General features: G+C 34.6%; 1 protein-coding gene across 2 annotated transcripts in view; it reads right to left on the minus strand.

Annotated features, from left to right (window-relative positions):
- Window positions 1-2,190: 2,190 nt before the first annotated feature.
- Window positions 2,191-12,275, minus strand: part of LOC127872813 (neuronal acetylcholine receptor subunit alpha-10-like) — a 38,908-nt gene continuing 28,823 nt past the window's right edge. Inside the window, exons 1-5 of one of the 2 annotated variants that reach the window (XM_052416231.1) lie at window positions 6,318-6,503; window positions 5,556-5,692; window positions 4,517-4,665; window positions 3,652-3,757; window positions 2,191-3,169 (exon numbers count right to left, since the gene is read on the minus strand). In XM_052416231.1, the coding sequence (XP_052272191.1) occupies window positions 2,912-3,169; window positions 3,652-3,757; window positions 4,517-4,665; window positions 5,556-5,692; window positions 6,318-6,372 (705 nt within the window). In that variant the 5' untranslated portion in view covers window positions 6,373-6,503 and the 3' untranslated portion in view covers window positions 2,191-2,911. Of the gene's footprint in view, window positions 3,170-3,651; window positions 3,758-4,516; window positions 4,666-5,555; window positions 5,693-6,317; window positions 6,504-12,275 lie in introns of those variants that run through there. The other variant, XM_052416232.1, reaches the window with a different exon arrangement.

Raw genomic sequence — 12,275 nt, forward strand, 5'->3', positions numbered from 1 at the left:
CATATATTTCATACCGTCAACATGTTTTAATCTTGGGTACAATAGTATGTAAACTTTACATTAGTATACAAAACGTGCATAGTTTATTGATCGAATGTATGTTATACTCGATTTTAAGTAACGATAATCATCAAAATATCGTATAACATATTACACTTCGTTATGTGATGATTTAAACATGTATTGTGAATTAATTGAACACTTGTTGCGATAAATAACGATTTACTTTCTGCTGTTATTTAACGCATTTGAATTGTTTTTAAACAGAGAAATGCCGACCAATTTGCTTTACCGAGCTTGTATATCACATTAATGTTGTTGCTAGTGAACATATTGTATGGTATTATACATATGGACCGTGCTCCGTGAAAAGGGGTTAAATGCATGTGTGTAAAGTGTCGTTCTAGATCAGCCTGTGCAGTCCGCACAGGCTAATCAGGGACAAAACTTTCCGCTTTTATGATATTTACCATTTAAAGAGTGTCCTCTTGGCAAAATTCCAGTTAAGGTGGAAAGTGTCGACTGCACAGGCTAATCTGGGACAACGATTGCACAGGCTAATCTAGGACAACGACTGCACAGGCTAATCTAGGACAACGATTGCACAGGCTAATCTAGGACAACGATTGCACAGGCTAATCTAAGACAACGATTGCACAGGCTAATCTAGGACAACGATTACACAGGCTTATCTGGGACAACGATTGCACAGGCTAATCTAGGACAACGATTGCACAGGCTAATCTAGGACAACGACTGCACAGGCTAATCTAGGACAACGATTGCACAGGCTAATCTAGGACAACGATTGCACAGGCTAATCTAAGACAACGATTGCACAGGCTAATCTAGGACAACGATTGCACAGGCTAATCTAAGACAACGATTGCACAGGCTAATCTAGGACAACGATTGCACAGGCTAATCTAAGACAACGATTGCACAGGCTAATCTAGGACAACGATTGCACAGGCTAATCTAAGACAACGATTGCACAGGCTAATATAGGACAACGATTGCACAGGCTAATCTAGGACAACGATTGCACAGGCTAATCTAGGACAACGATTGCACAGGTTAATCTGGGACGACACTTTTCCCTCATGCATTAAACCCCCTTTTCACGGAGCACGGCCAATATAGTTTTGATACCGGTTGATAAGTTTATATCAACATGTTCCCCTTACACGAATATTTTCAAATTTAAACCGTTAGATCTGTGGTTATCGTATATTGGTAATATCATCATGAATAGTTTCATGCCGTGAGTATTCTCCCAACACAGTTTAGGGTTGCACGTTAAATTGAGTCGCGTTCTGAGAAAACTGGTCTAAATGCTTGTGCGTAAAGTGTCGTCCCAGATTAGCCTGTGCAGTCCGCACAGGCTAATCATGGACGACACTTTCCGCCTAAACAAGATTTTCGGTAAGAAGGGACTTCCTTTAAACGAAAAAAACATAAAAGCGGAAAGTGTCGTCCCTTATTAGCCTGTGCAGTCCGCACAGGCTAATCTGGGACGACACTTTACGCACAAGCATTAAGACCAGTTTTCTCAGAACAAGGCTCAATTACATGTTGGCTCGTCGGTAGCTTTGTAATCATGTCTGGCCCTTCACGCTACTTACTCAGTTCTGGTTTTGTTCGATAATAATGATACATCTCACACTCCACATTCAACATGAGTGACGTATTGTTTAACTCTGTAACATTGAAAATGGCTTACATTCTACTGTGTTGGATACAAATTTGTCCTTTGACGTGCTTTTGAATTGCGTTAGATTTAAAAGAACGGTACTATATTTTAGAGAAATAATAATTAACCCAGTTATGCCTGGCGTCTAGAAAAAGGCCTTTGCAAAAAGCGTAGACCCAGATGAGACGCCGCATGATGCGGTGTCTCATCAGGGTCTGCGCTGTTGGCTTAAAGGAATTTCTGTACGAAATATTCTAAATATAGAAATAAATATACTAGACATCCCTAATTTTGGAAATAAATTGATGCAATTTTAAAGGATGGGAGAGTCCACTTGGCATAAATGGGTTAATGACTGAATTTATGTTCTATCATTTTCTCTAACACACACACTGTTTTCCCATGACAAACGCAAAAAAATAAAAGCATTATTCAGACAACTAATTTGAACGAGTCACAATAATTCGGTAAATGATTTTAAATAAGTCATACAAAACTTTGATTTCCATCGTCTCTAAGAATCATTCATACTACAAATGTGTAAATTAATAATGATCAAGTTTATTGAAAAAATAGTTATAATCAGCTGTCAAATAAATATTGCGGAGCATCCTTTTATTATTTATGTTGACTATATGAAAGCTATTTTTTAATAATTATTATAAATCCGACCTTATTTTCAATAAACGACATTTGACTGTATGACTTTCTTGAATTAATATTTCATTATAATTCTATATCAACTGTCATTAAAAAAAGACGATAACTAAAATATGTCAACCTCACGACACATTTGCTGTATGTGCATGTTTTACAAAAGTTGTATCACTAGTTTGTAAGTATGCAAGCATAATATCTTATTACCTACAAAGCATTAACCCATTTATGCCTAGCGTCTAGTAAAAAGGACTTGGCAAACAGCGTAGACCAAGATTAGACGCCGCATCATGCGGCGTCTCATCTGGGTCTGCGCTGTTTGCTTAAAGAAATTTCTTTAAGAAATATTCTTAATATAGAAATAAATATACTAGACATCCCTAATTTTGCAAATGAATTGATCCAATTTAGAAGGATGGGAGAGTCCACTGGGCATAAATGGGTTAAGAGGAACAAAACTGTTTTTGTTGTTTACAGTTTGCATTCAACATATTCACTTTCTCAACAATAATGCTTTGCAAAACGCACTTCGGTTCCAATAGAACTCTGCTCTCATGTATGTTAGTTACCCACATAGCGTAGTTTGATGACGTACTTCAGTTTAATGTAGGGCTCAACACAACATGCGTAGTATTTGACGTCACGTTCCACGTTTGACGTCACGTACTGCCACTGAGGGTTGAAATGGGTGTCGAAATCGGAGGTCGTTATCGCATCGTTATTGCTGAGAAGATTTATAACGTCACCTCCGTACGTCCACGATAGGAACGTCAGCTTGCACGTCACGACGTTTCCCTGCTTTAGTTTGGCGTAGTTCACCTAAAAAGAGACGACTGATTTTAGTAAAGAGTTTCAATAATATAATGTCACTATTCGGGTTCATATGAATGTGTACTTGAAAATGCAATTGGGCCTTGCTCTGTGAAAAAGGGGTTTACTGCATGTGCATAAAATGTCCAAGATTAGCTTGTGCATTCCGCACTTGCTTATCAGGGACGATATATTCTGCTTTAATGATATTTTTCGTTTCAAAAAAGTCTCTTTTTAGCAAAAATCAAGTTTTACCGGATCTGGGACGACACTTTACGCAAATGCATTAAACCCCCTTTTCACAGAGCGCGGCTAATATCTATTTGTACGTAGTTTGAAATCTTAATTGTTAATTCCCCCGATTAAGCAAGCACGAGCGCAACTGTTTTATTGCGACTTTATATAAAAGAATTTGATGGACAAAAGGACTTTTGTGTGCGTGTTTTTGACACTATATCGGACTTACTACGAGTAACTATGCACGTGATTACCTTGCAGTAGGAGTGGATTTTCACAGGGGGCGCGTAAAAGACGAACCCGTCATACGTGATGACCATATTAATGTCGCCGCTATGCAACCCGTGGAACTGATTTGCACTGCCAACATATAGATATATCTGCTTCAGTGGATAAATTAAATGTACTAACAAAAAACATACATAGTCGATGCGGTCGGTTAATATTTTAGTAATCGCGTTTCGATTGTATTTACTTAGTTTATTGATGCTGTTACTACAAAACATATAACAAGAACTTCAAATCCAAATACGGACATGATTTTATTGAACAACTCGTTTTATAAGCCTATGACAGTATCAATTTTACTTCTATAGCTTAGTTATTTTAGAGTTCAAAACACGTTATTCAACGTGTTACCGTTGCATTTCATTAACAAGAGCACCGCATAGCGGGTGTCAACGCTCGGCTGCGGATGCAGTTTTGAATAAATGAAAGCTTGTCAGAAGCTTTATATAAGAGGTCACATGGACCTTTGACCTAGTGACACAAAAATGGGTGTGGCGCGTAGAACTCATCAAGGTGCAGTTACATATGAAGTTTTAAAGTTGTAGGTGAAAGCACTTTGATTTAAGAGCCAATGTTAAGGTTAACGCACGTCGGGAACGGCGGACGAGCTGGCTATGACAATACCTCGGGTTTTCTCCGAAAACAGCCGAGCTAAAAATGAAATGCGAAACACAATGATATTTTCAACATCTACACGCAAAGCTACAAAAATAAGTTAATTATAAACTAAACAATGCGTAAAGCAGCACCAAATCTTATGTTCAGAATAAATTCGTTAAAAACTACGGACAGAGCTATCAGTAAATGTTGAAAATTAGACTGGAACCGCACTTGTTTTCCAGCATGATGTCAGGTTGCCAGACTCGTTCACTGGGCAAGCGGATCATCTCCAGGCCGTCATATTCGGCCGGGTCCCAAACTAATTGCCCGTCCCGCCAAGTCATCGAGATAAACGTGTCCAAAACAAGAACTTGGTTGTCCTTTAAGATATTCATTTTTCAAACTATTGGTCACAGCGAATTAACAAAATATTCATACATAAAATAGTGAGAAATTGTTTTTATATTGGCCTGACTAGATATACATATCATCTTATCTACAATGATTTAATTCATACATTCTCTAAAGTGTAAGTTTTAAAATAAATACATAATTAATTTGAACAAAGTCGTTTCGGTCGTTTGGAAACACACAAAAGGTTGTACACATATTTTGTTTTCTACATGTTTTCAAATAGTAGATCTATATAAACACGTTAAATCTGTCCTTGGTATGGTCATAACTTAAACTTCATATTTAAATTATACATCTTACAAACAAAACAAATCATAGCTTCATCCTGTAGCTGGTGGTTCTGCTTAATGGGCATCTAACAGTTTATAGGTGTCTATCACAACCGTTGTTTATTTTTGGTGTTTTCACTTCATATACACTTATATTTGTCAATGCAGCATCAAAATATTAAAGCACTATCCCGGAAAGAGAAAAGTAATGCATTTGAATATCAACCGTCTTTCGTTTTGCCAACTGACGACAGAAATGAATCGATTTACGATGTGAATCTAAATGTAGTTTTAGTGCAGATTCGTCCATACGGCACAATAACACTTTTTTGTTTTACGGATCTTTTCGGCTTAAAGAACTCACCAGTCATGTAAAATATCGAATATAATATATACTTTTTATAAACAACTGGTAGCAAGATGAGTTGCAGATAATTAGTCAGTATCTACATTTTAACTAACTCGTTTGACCTGTTAACTCTTTTCAGCTCAATTCAACAGTTAAAAATGCCCATAATATCACTTTAACATGTCTATATCAGATACAATAACAGCGCAATACAAAAATCACTACACGATCCACTAACCAAACTAATGATCCTTTTCAGGTCGATATCATGGGTGACATTGAGGGCTTCACCGTCGGGGCCATCGGGGGCAAGCAGCTTGTCGTACTTCTCAAAACTACGGACCAGCTTTTGTTTACCAGACTGCATAGCGTTTCCTGACAAATATGAATTAAATGTATCAATAAGCAACCGTTCCGGTTTTGGTCTAACATCTAAATGATAGAAAAAAACGCATTAGATTAAAGCGTCAAACATACTTTGATAGATTACATGCTATTGTTATAATAATTATCTTTAAGTGATGCCAATGAATAATACAGGTACTTGCATAACAAAATGATTATTCAACTTATTGATGGTGTTCACATATACGACAAGTGGGCGAAACACATATGATTGTGAAGTATTGTATTAGGAAAAACCCAGTGCTACTGATACACTCAAATCTTTCAAGATCGCTGCTGTAAATACAGGCCAATACTGTCCAATTTAATTGTCTTTACAAAATATATATTTTTTGACCATTTTCTATAGCTCCCATTTAAGGCTATGACGACATCAAGAGAAGAGAAAACGACGATGTTCACGTAATTTAGGAAAGTAAAGAATTGTCTGTGTAATAAAGGTCACTATTCACAACGCATCACCTAGTTTAGATAAATATTTCATCGACTATTTGTTTCTAAAACAATAAGCTTATGCTCTTTTGTTTCAATATTTAAATATATACCATTTTAAAGAAACGAAGTATTAATTGTATAACTAAAACTCATACTTTACCTGTTCTGAATAGCAACATGAATAGTAAGCCAATATCAACAATCAAACGCAACATTCTGTATGATTTTCCACATGCGATTTAGGTACGATCTTTGTTTATATGGATATTCGGTTGACTCGTTTCTGTGCATGAAAAAGCGATGCATACGTAGAACAAAAGCGACGGCATTTCTACTGACCTTAACAAATCTCTCATTATTCACCCATGATTCATAAATTGGCGAGAAAATGAGGGAACATTAAGGCTTAAATGATGTTAAATTTTACAAATTACGTGATTTATAAAACAGTAATCGCATTTTCCCATGGACTTGTCAGTTAACAAACACCTCTCAGACCAATAAAGTGTTAAATTTCTCCTGTTCCGCCACGAACGTTTTATAATTTTAGGTTATTAGACGTTTTACTGTACAATACGGAGATATATTTGGACGAGCATACAGTTTGACGTCATATTGGACGAGCCGTTAGGCGAGTCCAATATGACTTCAAACTGTGTGCGAGTCCAAATATATCCCGTATTGTACAGATTAAATGTCTAATAAGCTTTTTATTCTATATCCCTTTCTTCAGCTCTTTGTTTCATTTTCATGTTGATTTTAAAATGCTTTAATTGCATCTATGCTATTTTCAAGACAAGCGCCCATGTGAGTCGATTATAGTACATTCGGATACTTTTTATCGGTAACGGCTTTTATCGTTATAAAACAATTGCTTAGTGCACTTGTACTCAACTGTCCAATATGGAAAAAATACGGACTTTTTGGATCCAATACCGGAATATATTGGACGGTCACGTGGTACATATGAAGAATGCTGATTGGGTGAATTTATTGGATATAGAATAATATTTAATATTTATCGGGTTTTTTTTATACCCGAAGCAAAAAAAAATAACCGACAAAAATAATGAAATTCCATATGAACAAATATTTCACGAAAATTGCAAAACTATTAGCTATGGCAAATTGGTTAACTGTTCTTTCCAGCCATGAAACGTGTGTTAAGAGTTGGCATTCTGAAGCTTATTTAGTGTTTGCCTCAAACGGCATTAAAATGGATAACTTCGGAAAAAGCTGTAGAAATAATAACCCCATTTAATTAATAAACACCCAAACAAGCTCGATTAAAGTCGTCAATATTTGTTTAAGTCATAATAGGACAGCTCCAGGGTAAATGAATCATTGTCATAAACATGCATACCCTTACCTGCAACAAATCCCTTTGAAAACATCTTAAACTCATTTATATAGAGAATAACAGGTTACTGTCCCATCGTTTTGTAATATATCAGGCGAGGCTTAGAATAATATAACGGCGAGGCTTGCCGAGCCGTTATTTTATTCGTGCCGAGCCTTATATATTACAAAACGATGGGACAGTAACCTGTTTTTCTGTTTATCATACCACATCTTCCTAAAAATCTGCAAAACAATCCATTTCTTTTTATTTAAAATGAACGGATCCCCGCTGATTTTGCTGATCCGGCTTTTACACGTTGACATATAGAAACGGCGTTCGAAATGACAACATGAATAATCGCTTATTTTAAACATCGTATAGAAAAAAAAAGTTGTTTGCACTACGAATGGGAAGAGTACAACCGCTTTATCTATAAACGTCTTGAATTGGAGATCAGGAATGGACTGCAGCGACAAATTTAATCCAACAACACATTTCACCGAATAGTTTGGAGACGCCATTTTGGAGATTTGTATTGAAATTGACATTTTGATGATGTTGTCAATAATGACATAAGCGTGTTAAATCGTTTGTTTAAATATTATCATTTGTCTTGACTTTCTGTGCAACACTTGCAAGTGCAATGACTTTATCGATATTTAAGATTTATTGCCCCATTGATGACGTCATTTAACTTCTGCAGTGCGGACTGTTGTGATTTTTAAAATTTAAACGTTTTTGTGATTTTTGACTTTAAACTAGAATAAAATATGTACATTCTTGGTATCAAATTGTTTGTTTTGTTGAACCTGATTCATGTTGATAGAAACTGTTGACTTTATTGCAAATCCCACGTAACTACTAACATTGACTGATATATATAAACTTCCTGTTGACCATGATATAAAAAAATATATCAGGCAACGTTATATCAGGCAGATATCAATGCGGTGGTATGATAAAATCCGATATCAGTGATGTGTCGCTTAAACTTCATCGGTTGGGTTTGTGCAAATAACTCCCGACTTATAATGTTTTATGTGCGCGATTAAATGCATGTCATTATTTGGGGGCAACAAATAGCATATCGCTTCAGGATTGTCATTTGGGCTCTTGTGTGCTGGCACTGACCAATAGTATTATTAACATATAAAAACAATCCCGAGACAAGATTCAATTGCTGTAATAGTTTCATAATTATTGTCTTATTTAAAATTCTAGTAACTCACATATTAATATTCTGTGACGCTGTACAAGTCATTCAATATAACTGTTAATGATGAACAAATGTAATCATGAATTATAGAGTGTGAAATACGTATTTTGTGTGTGATTCTTTTCATGCGATACAACATCCATCATGACAGGCATTTGCCAATGTACGTCTTATCTTATCTGGTAATAGGATGACAAGTCATGCTGAACGTAACATATTATCTCCTGAAAGATCGCGTTTCGATATTACAACTTGTGTCTATGATAATCCTGATTAAATATCTGAGTTCATTTGTTTTAATTCATAAGCTATTCAAATGTATTATCATAAGTTAAAATACTGATTATAAAACTACAAAGCCCTTATCTTTCGTTTGATATTTACATCCTATAGCAAAGTCATGTGTTATTTTATTTTGTTGTGATCTATGATGTGCTTTTCTACATTTTCCCCAATATTGTGTTGTTTTGTTCTAAAATTTTCACTCTCTGTGTCTCATTTCTGGTCTATATTTGCCAGTATTGTGTCACGTATCAGAATGTACAATCACATCTAAAAGAAATCAGTCGACAAGCAATATGCGTTTTAATTAACATCTTCTTGACCCAGTACGTTGTATTTCTCATTTAAAATTTGAATACCCAAATAGATGAACTCAATATGGTCTCTTAAAGGGATCTTTTCACGTTTTGGTAAATTGACAAAATTGAAAAAAGTTGTTTCAGATTCGCACATTTTCGTTTTAGCTATGATATCTGTGAGGAAACAATAATACTGAACATTTACCATGATTTAATATAGCCATTATATGCATCTTTTGACGATTTAAAAACCTGAAAATTATAAAGCGTTGCAACGCGAAATGATTAAATAATTTGGAGACTTTTGTTGTTGTCGTTTCATTTTGTGAAACTACGAAGATTGCTTATATACAGTATAAAATACATCTTTCATACGTACTTGGCATGATGGCTGAGCGGTCTAATTGGTTTTTACTCCAGGACTCCGGGGGTCACTCGTTCGAGCCCTGATGCGGTCTACTTTTTTTCTTTTTTTAAATTTTATTCTTAATTTGTTACTGGAGCTTTTTAGATTCAATGTTTACATTTATCAATATAAAGCATTTAATGACAAACTTCAAAACATGCCAAAATCTGTGAAAAGGCCACTTTAAAGTGTGTACAAATAAAGCAACAACAAACAACGCATAAACGGGTTCGACGCCTTTTGGAATATTTTATGATAGGGACTTTGTCAACGGAAAGAAAAAGTGGTTATTTGTTTTATTTATAAAAAAAAAAGTCGGATGATAATTACGGCATATAAAACAGTGAGAAAAGCGCATACATACTCTTTTGATAGTTGGCTTGATTTTTGTATGCTCCTTTTATAACCAAGGTTTACACAAGAGCCATAGCCAAGTAGGATAGTGCAAAGTTTTATTTCTGCCAAGATCGACAATTCATTTAAAAGCATTGCGTTCGATCAATTGTTGTTTCTGTGTTGTAGTTTTTGTTGTTGTTGTTTTCATTTTGTATCTCATTGTACATTGTATCACACCGGTCTTTACTGACCTGTGTGAATGCGCGCTAAGCATTGTGGGAAACGGACTTTTTTCCATCATGGCGTTGGTAAACATAATAAACACGGAAGTGAAAAATGGTAATTAATTATTATCAAAAACAGGCCCCATCAAACCGGGCCAGCTGTAATATATAGTTGGATGCAGTTTGTGCTTCAAAAGGAGCCACTTTTCATGTCAGTCTATTGTTTGTAAGAATCACTAAACAAGTAACTTAGACTAACTAAACATGTTGCAAGACTGTATCTTCGAAATAGTTAATAAATCTAAATCATAAATAAATATTTATAATTAAATACCTGCTGAAATTTGAGAACGTAAACGATTTAAAATAAACGCTGTGAACATTGCAAGGAATCTTACATGTAGGCCTAATGTGTGAGAGGATTAGTCAGGGATAAAATAAAATGGAGTTCGAAGGATCTAACATTTTGAGGAAGACGTCATGGTATCTTGGACATTTGGCACTTTCATATATTTATTTAGTAGATACTGAAAATGCTGAATGTGCTAATTGCAACATCAAAGACAAGCAGGTCAGATTTTTACAGCTTTTTTTCTTGACATAATATTGTATGTTTTCCATTTAATTTATATGCCAGTGTTTTTTTTCACCATTTTGGGAATGGTTTCTGGTCATTTCCCCCCCCCCCCCCCCCCCCCCCCCCCAAGACGTTTCCTCCCCAAGACGTTTCCCCGCAAAGACAATTCCTCTTTGTTTATTATCAAAATTATTATTTTGTTTATGAAGTCTTTAATTAACTTTTGATATCTATGAAGCAGCTTGTATGGTTTTTTGGTTTGAGAATTGTTTTTTGGAGGGTTTAACTGTGTAGTGATTGCATGTAAATCATTAGTAAGTGCATGTTGGTGTACTAGTGGAATACATGGAATATCCTCAAAATCTTACTGAGTATCTTATACATGTTGCTCAACACAAATGCAACCAAGAATAATGTGTAATCAAGACCCGTTTTGAATACACAATTAACACCTTATTTCAGTTTGAGTGAACCTGGGCAGGGTTGTGCAAATGCAGTGTTTGTTGTTTTTTATCCAATTAAATATGGTCAATTGGTGAAATGAAAATGGTAAAATCAAATTAAAATTAATTTCGACACTGTTTTCCTTGTAACAGATAAATATGATAAATAAATATTTACTTTGTAACTGTCAACATTTTTTTCATGCATTCATATGTTTATTATCAAATTATTGGATGTCACTGATATTTTATTTTTTACTAATAACTCATTTAGACTAAATAAAACAGAATTGAACTTTCCGTGCACATTATTTCATTATTAATAATATAATTTATTAGCAAATGTAATAAAAACTTATTGATATAAGAAACACAAAACACAATTACCCGTTTTTATTAAATGAATTTGTGGAATTTAAGGAAAAATTAATAACTTTATGAATTAAAAAAAGGTAAATTTAAAGCAATTTATTAATAATAATTAAAACAGTGATAAACTACATAAAAAATTTTTGTATGATAATGTACTAATCTCATCTTATGAATGACTATCCCCCTTCAAAGATGTCACCTAATCTCATCAATGATGATTAATGGGCCTGTATATTGCACCATAAGTACCCCTTTATACAATAGCTGTTATCTTGTTATATACACTTGCTAATCCAATTAACGCTTGTATATTGCACCATAAGTGCCTGATATATTGTTCAATGGTAGGTGTGTGTTGTTACTTAATATTAGTGAAAACATAACTTTCCTATTATTTGCCTGGTTCTGAAAATATTTTCATCGTTGAGTTTCCTTTAATTTTTAAAGAATATTTTTGAGAGGTAACACCTGAGTACTACAAATCAATGTAAAATGTTCATACTAGCTGTATTGGGACATTATAATTTAAATGTTACAAAACAATTTTATTTACTTGTCTCAAAATAAATATCCCAATATGATATTTATTTAGTCAAAATAATTTGTGTTTTAGATAAAACT

Source organism: Dreissena polymorpha, chromosome 3 (assembly GCF_020536995.1).
Source record: "Dreissena polymorpha isolate Duluth1 chromosome 3, UMN_Dpol_1.0, whole genome shotgun sequence".
Classification (NCBI taxonomy): Eukaryota; Metazoa; Mollusca; class Bivalvia; order Myida; family Dreissenidae; genus Dreissena; species Dreissena polymorpha.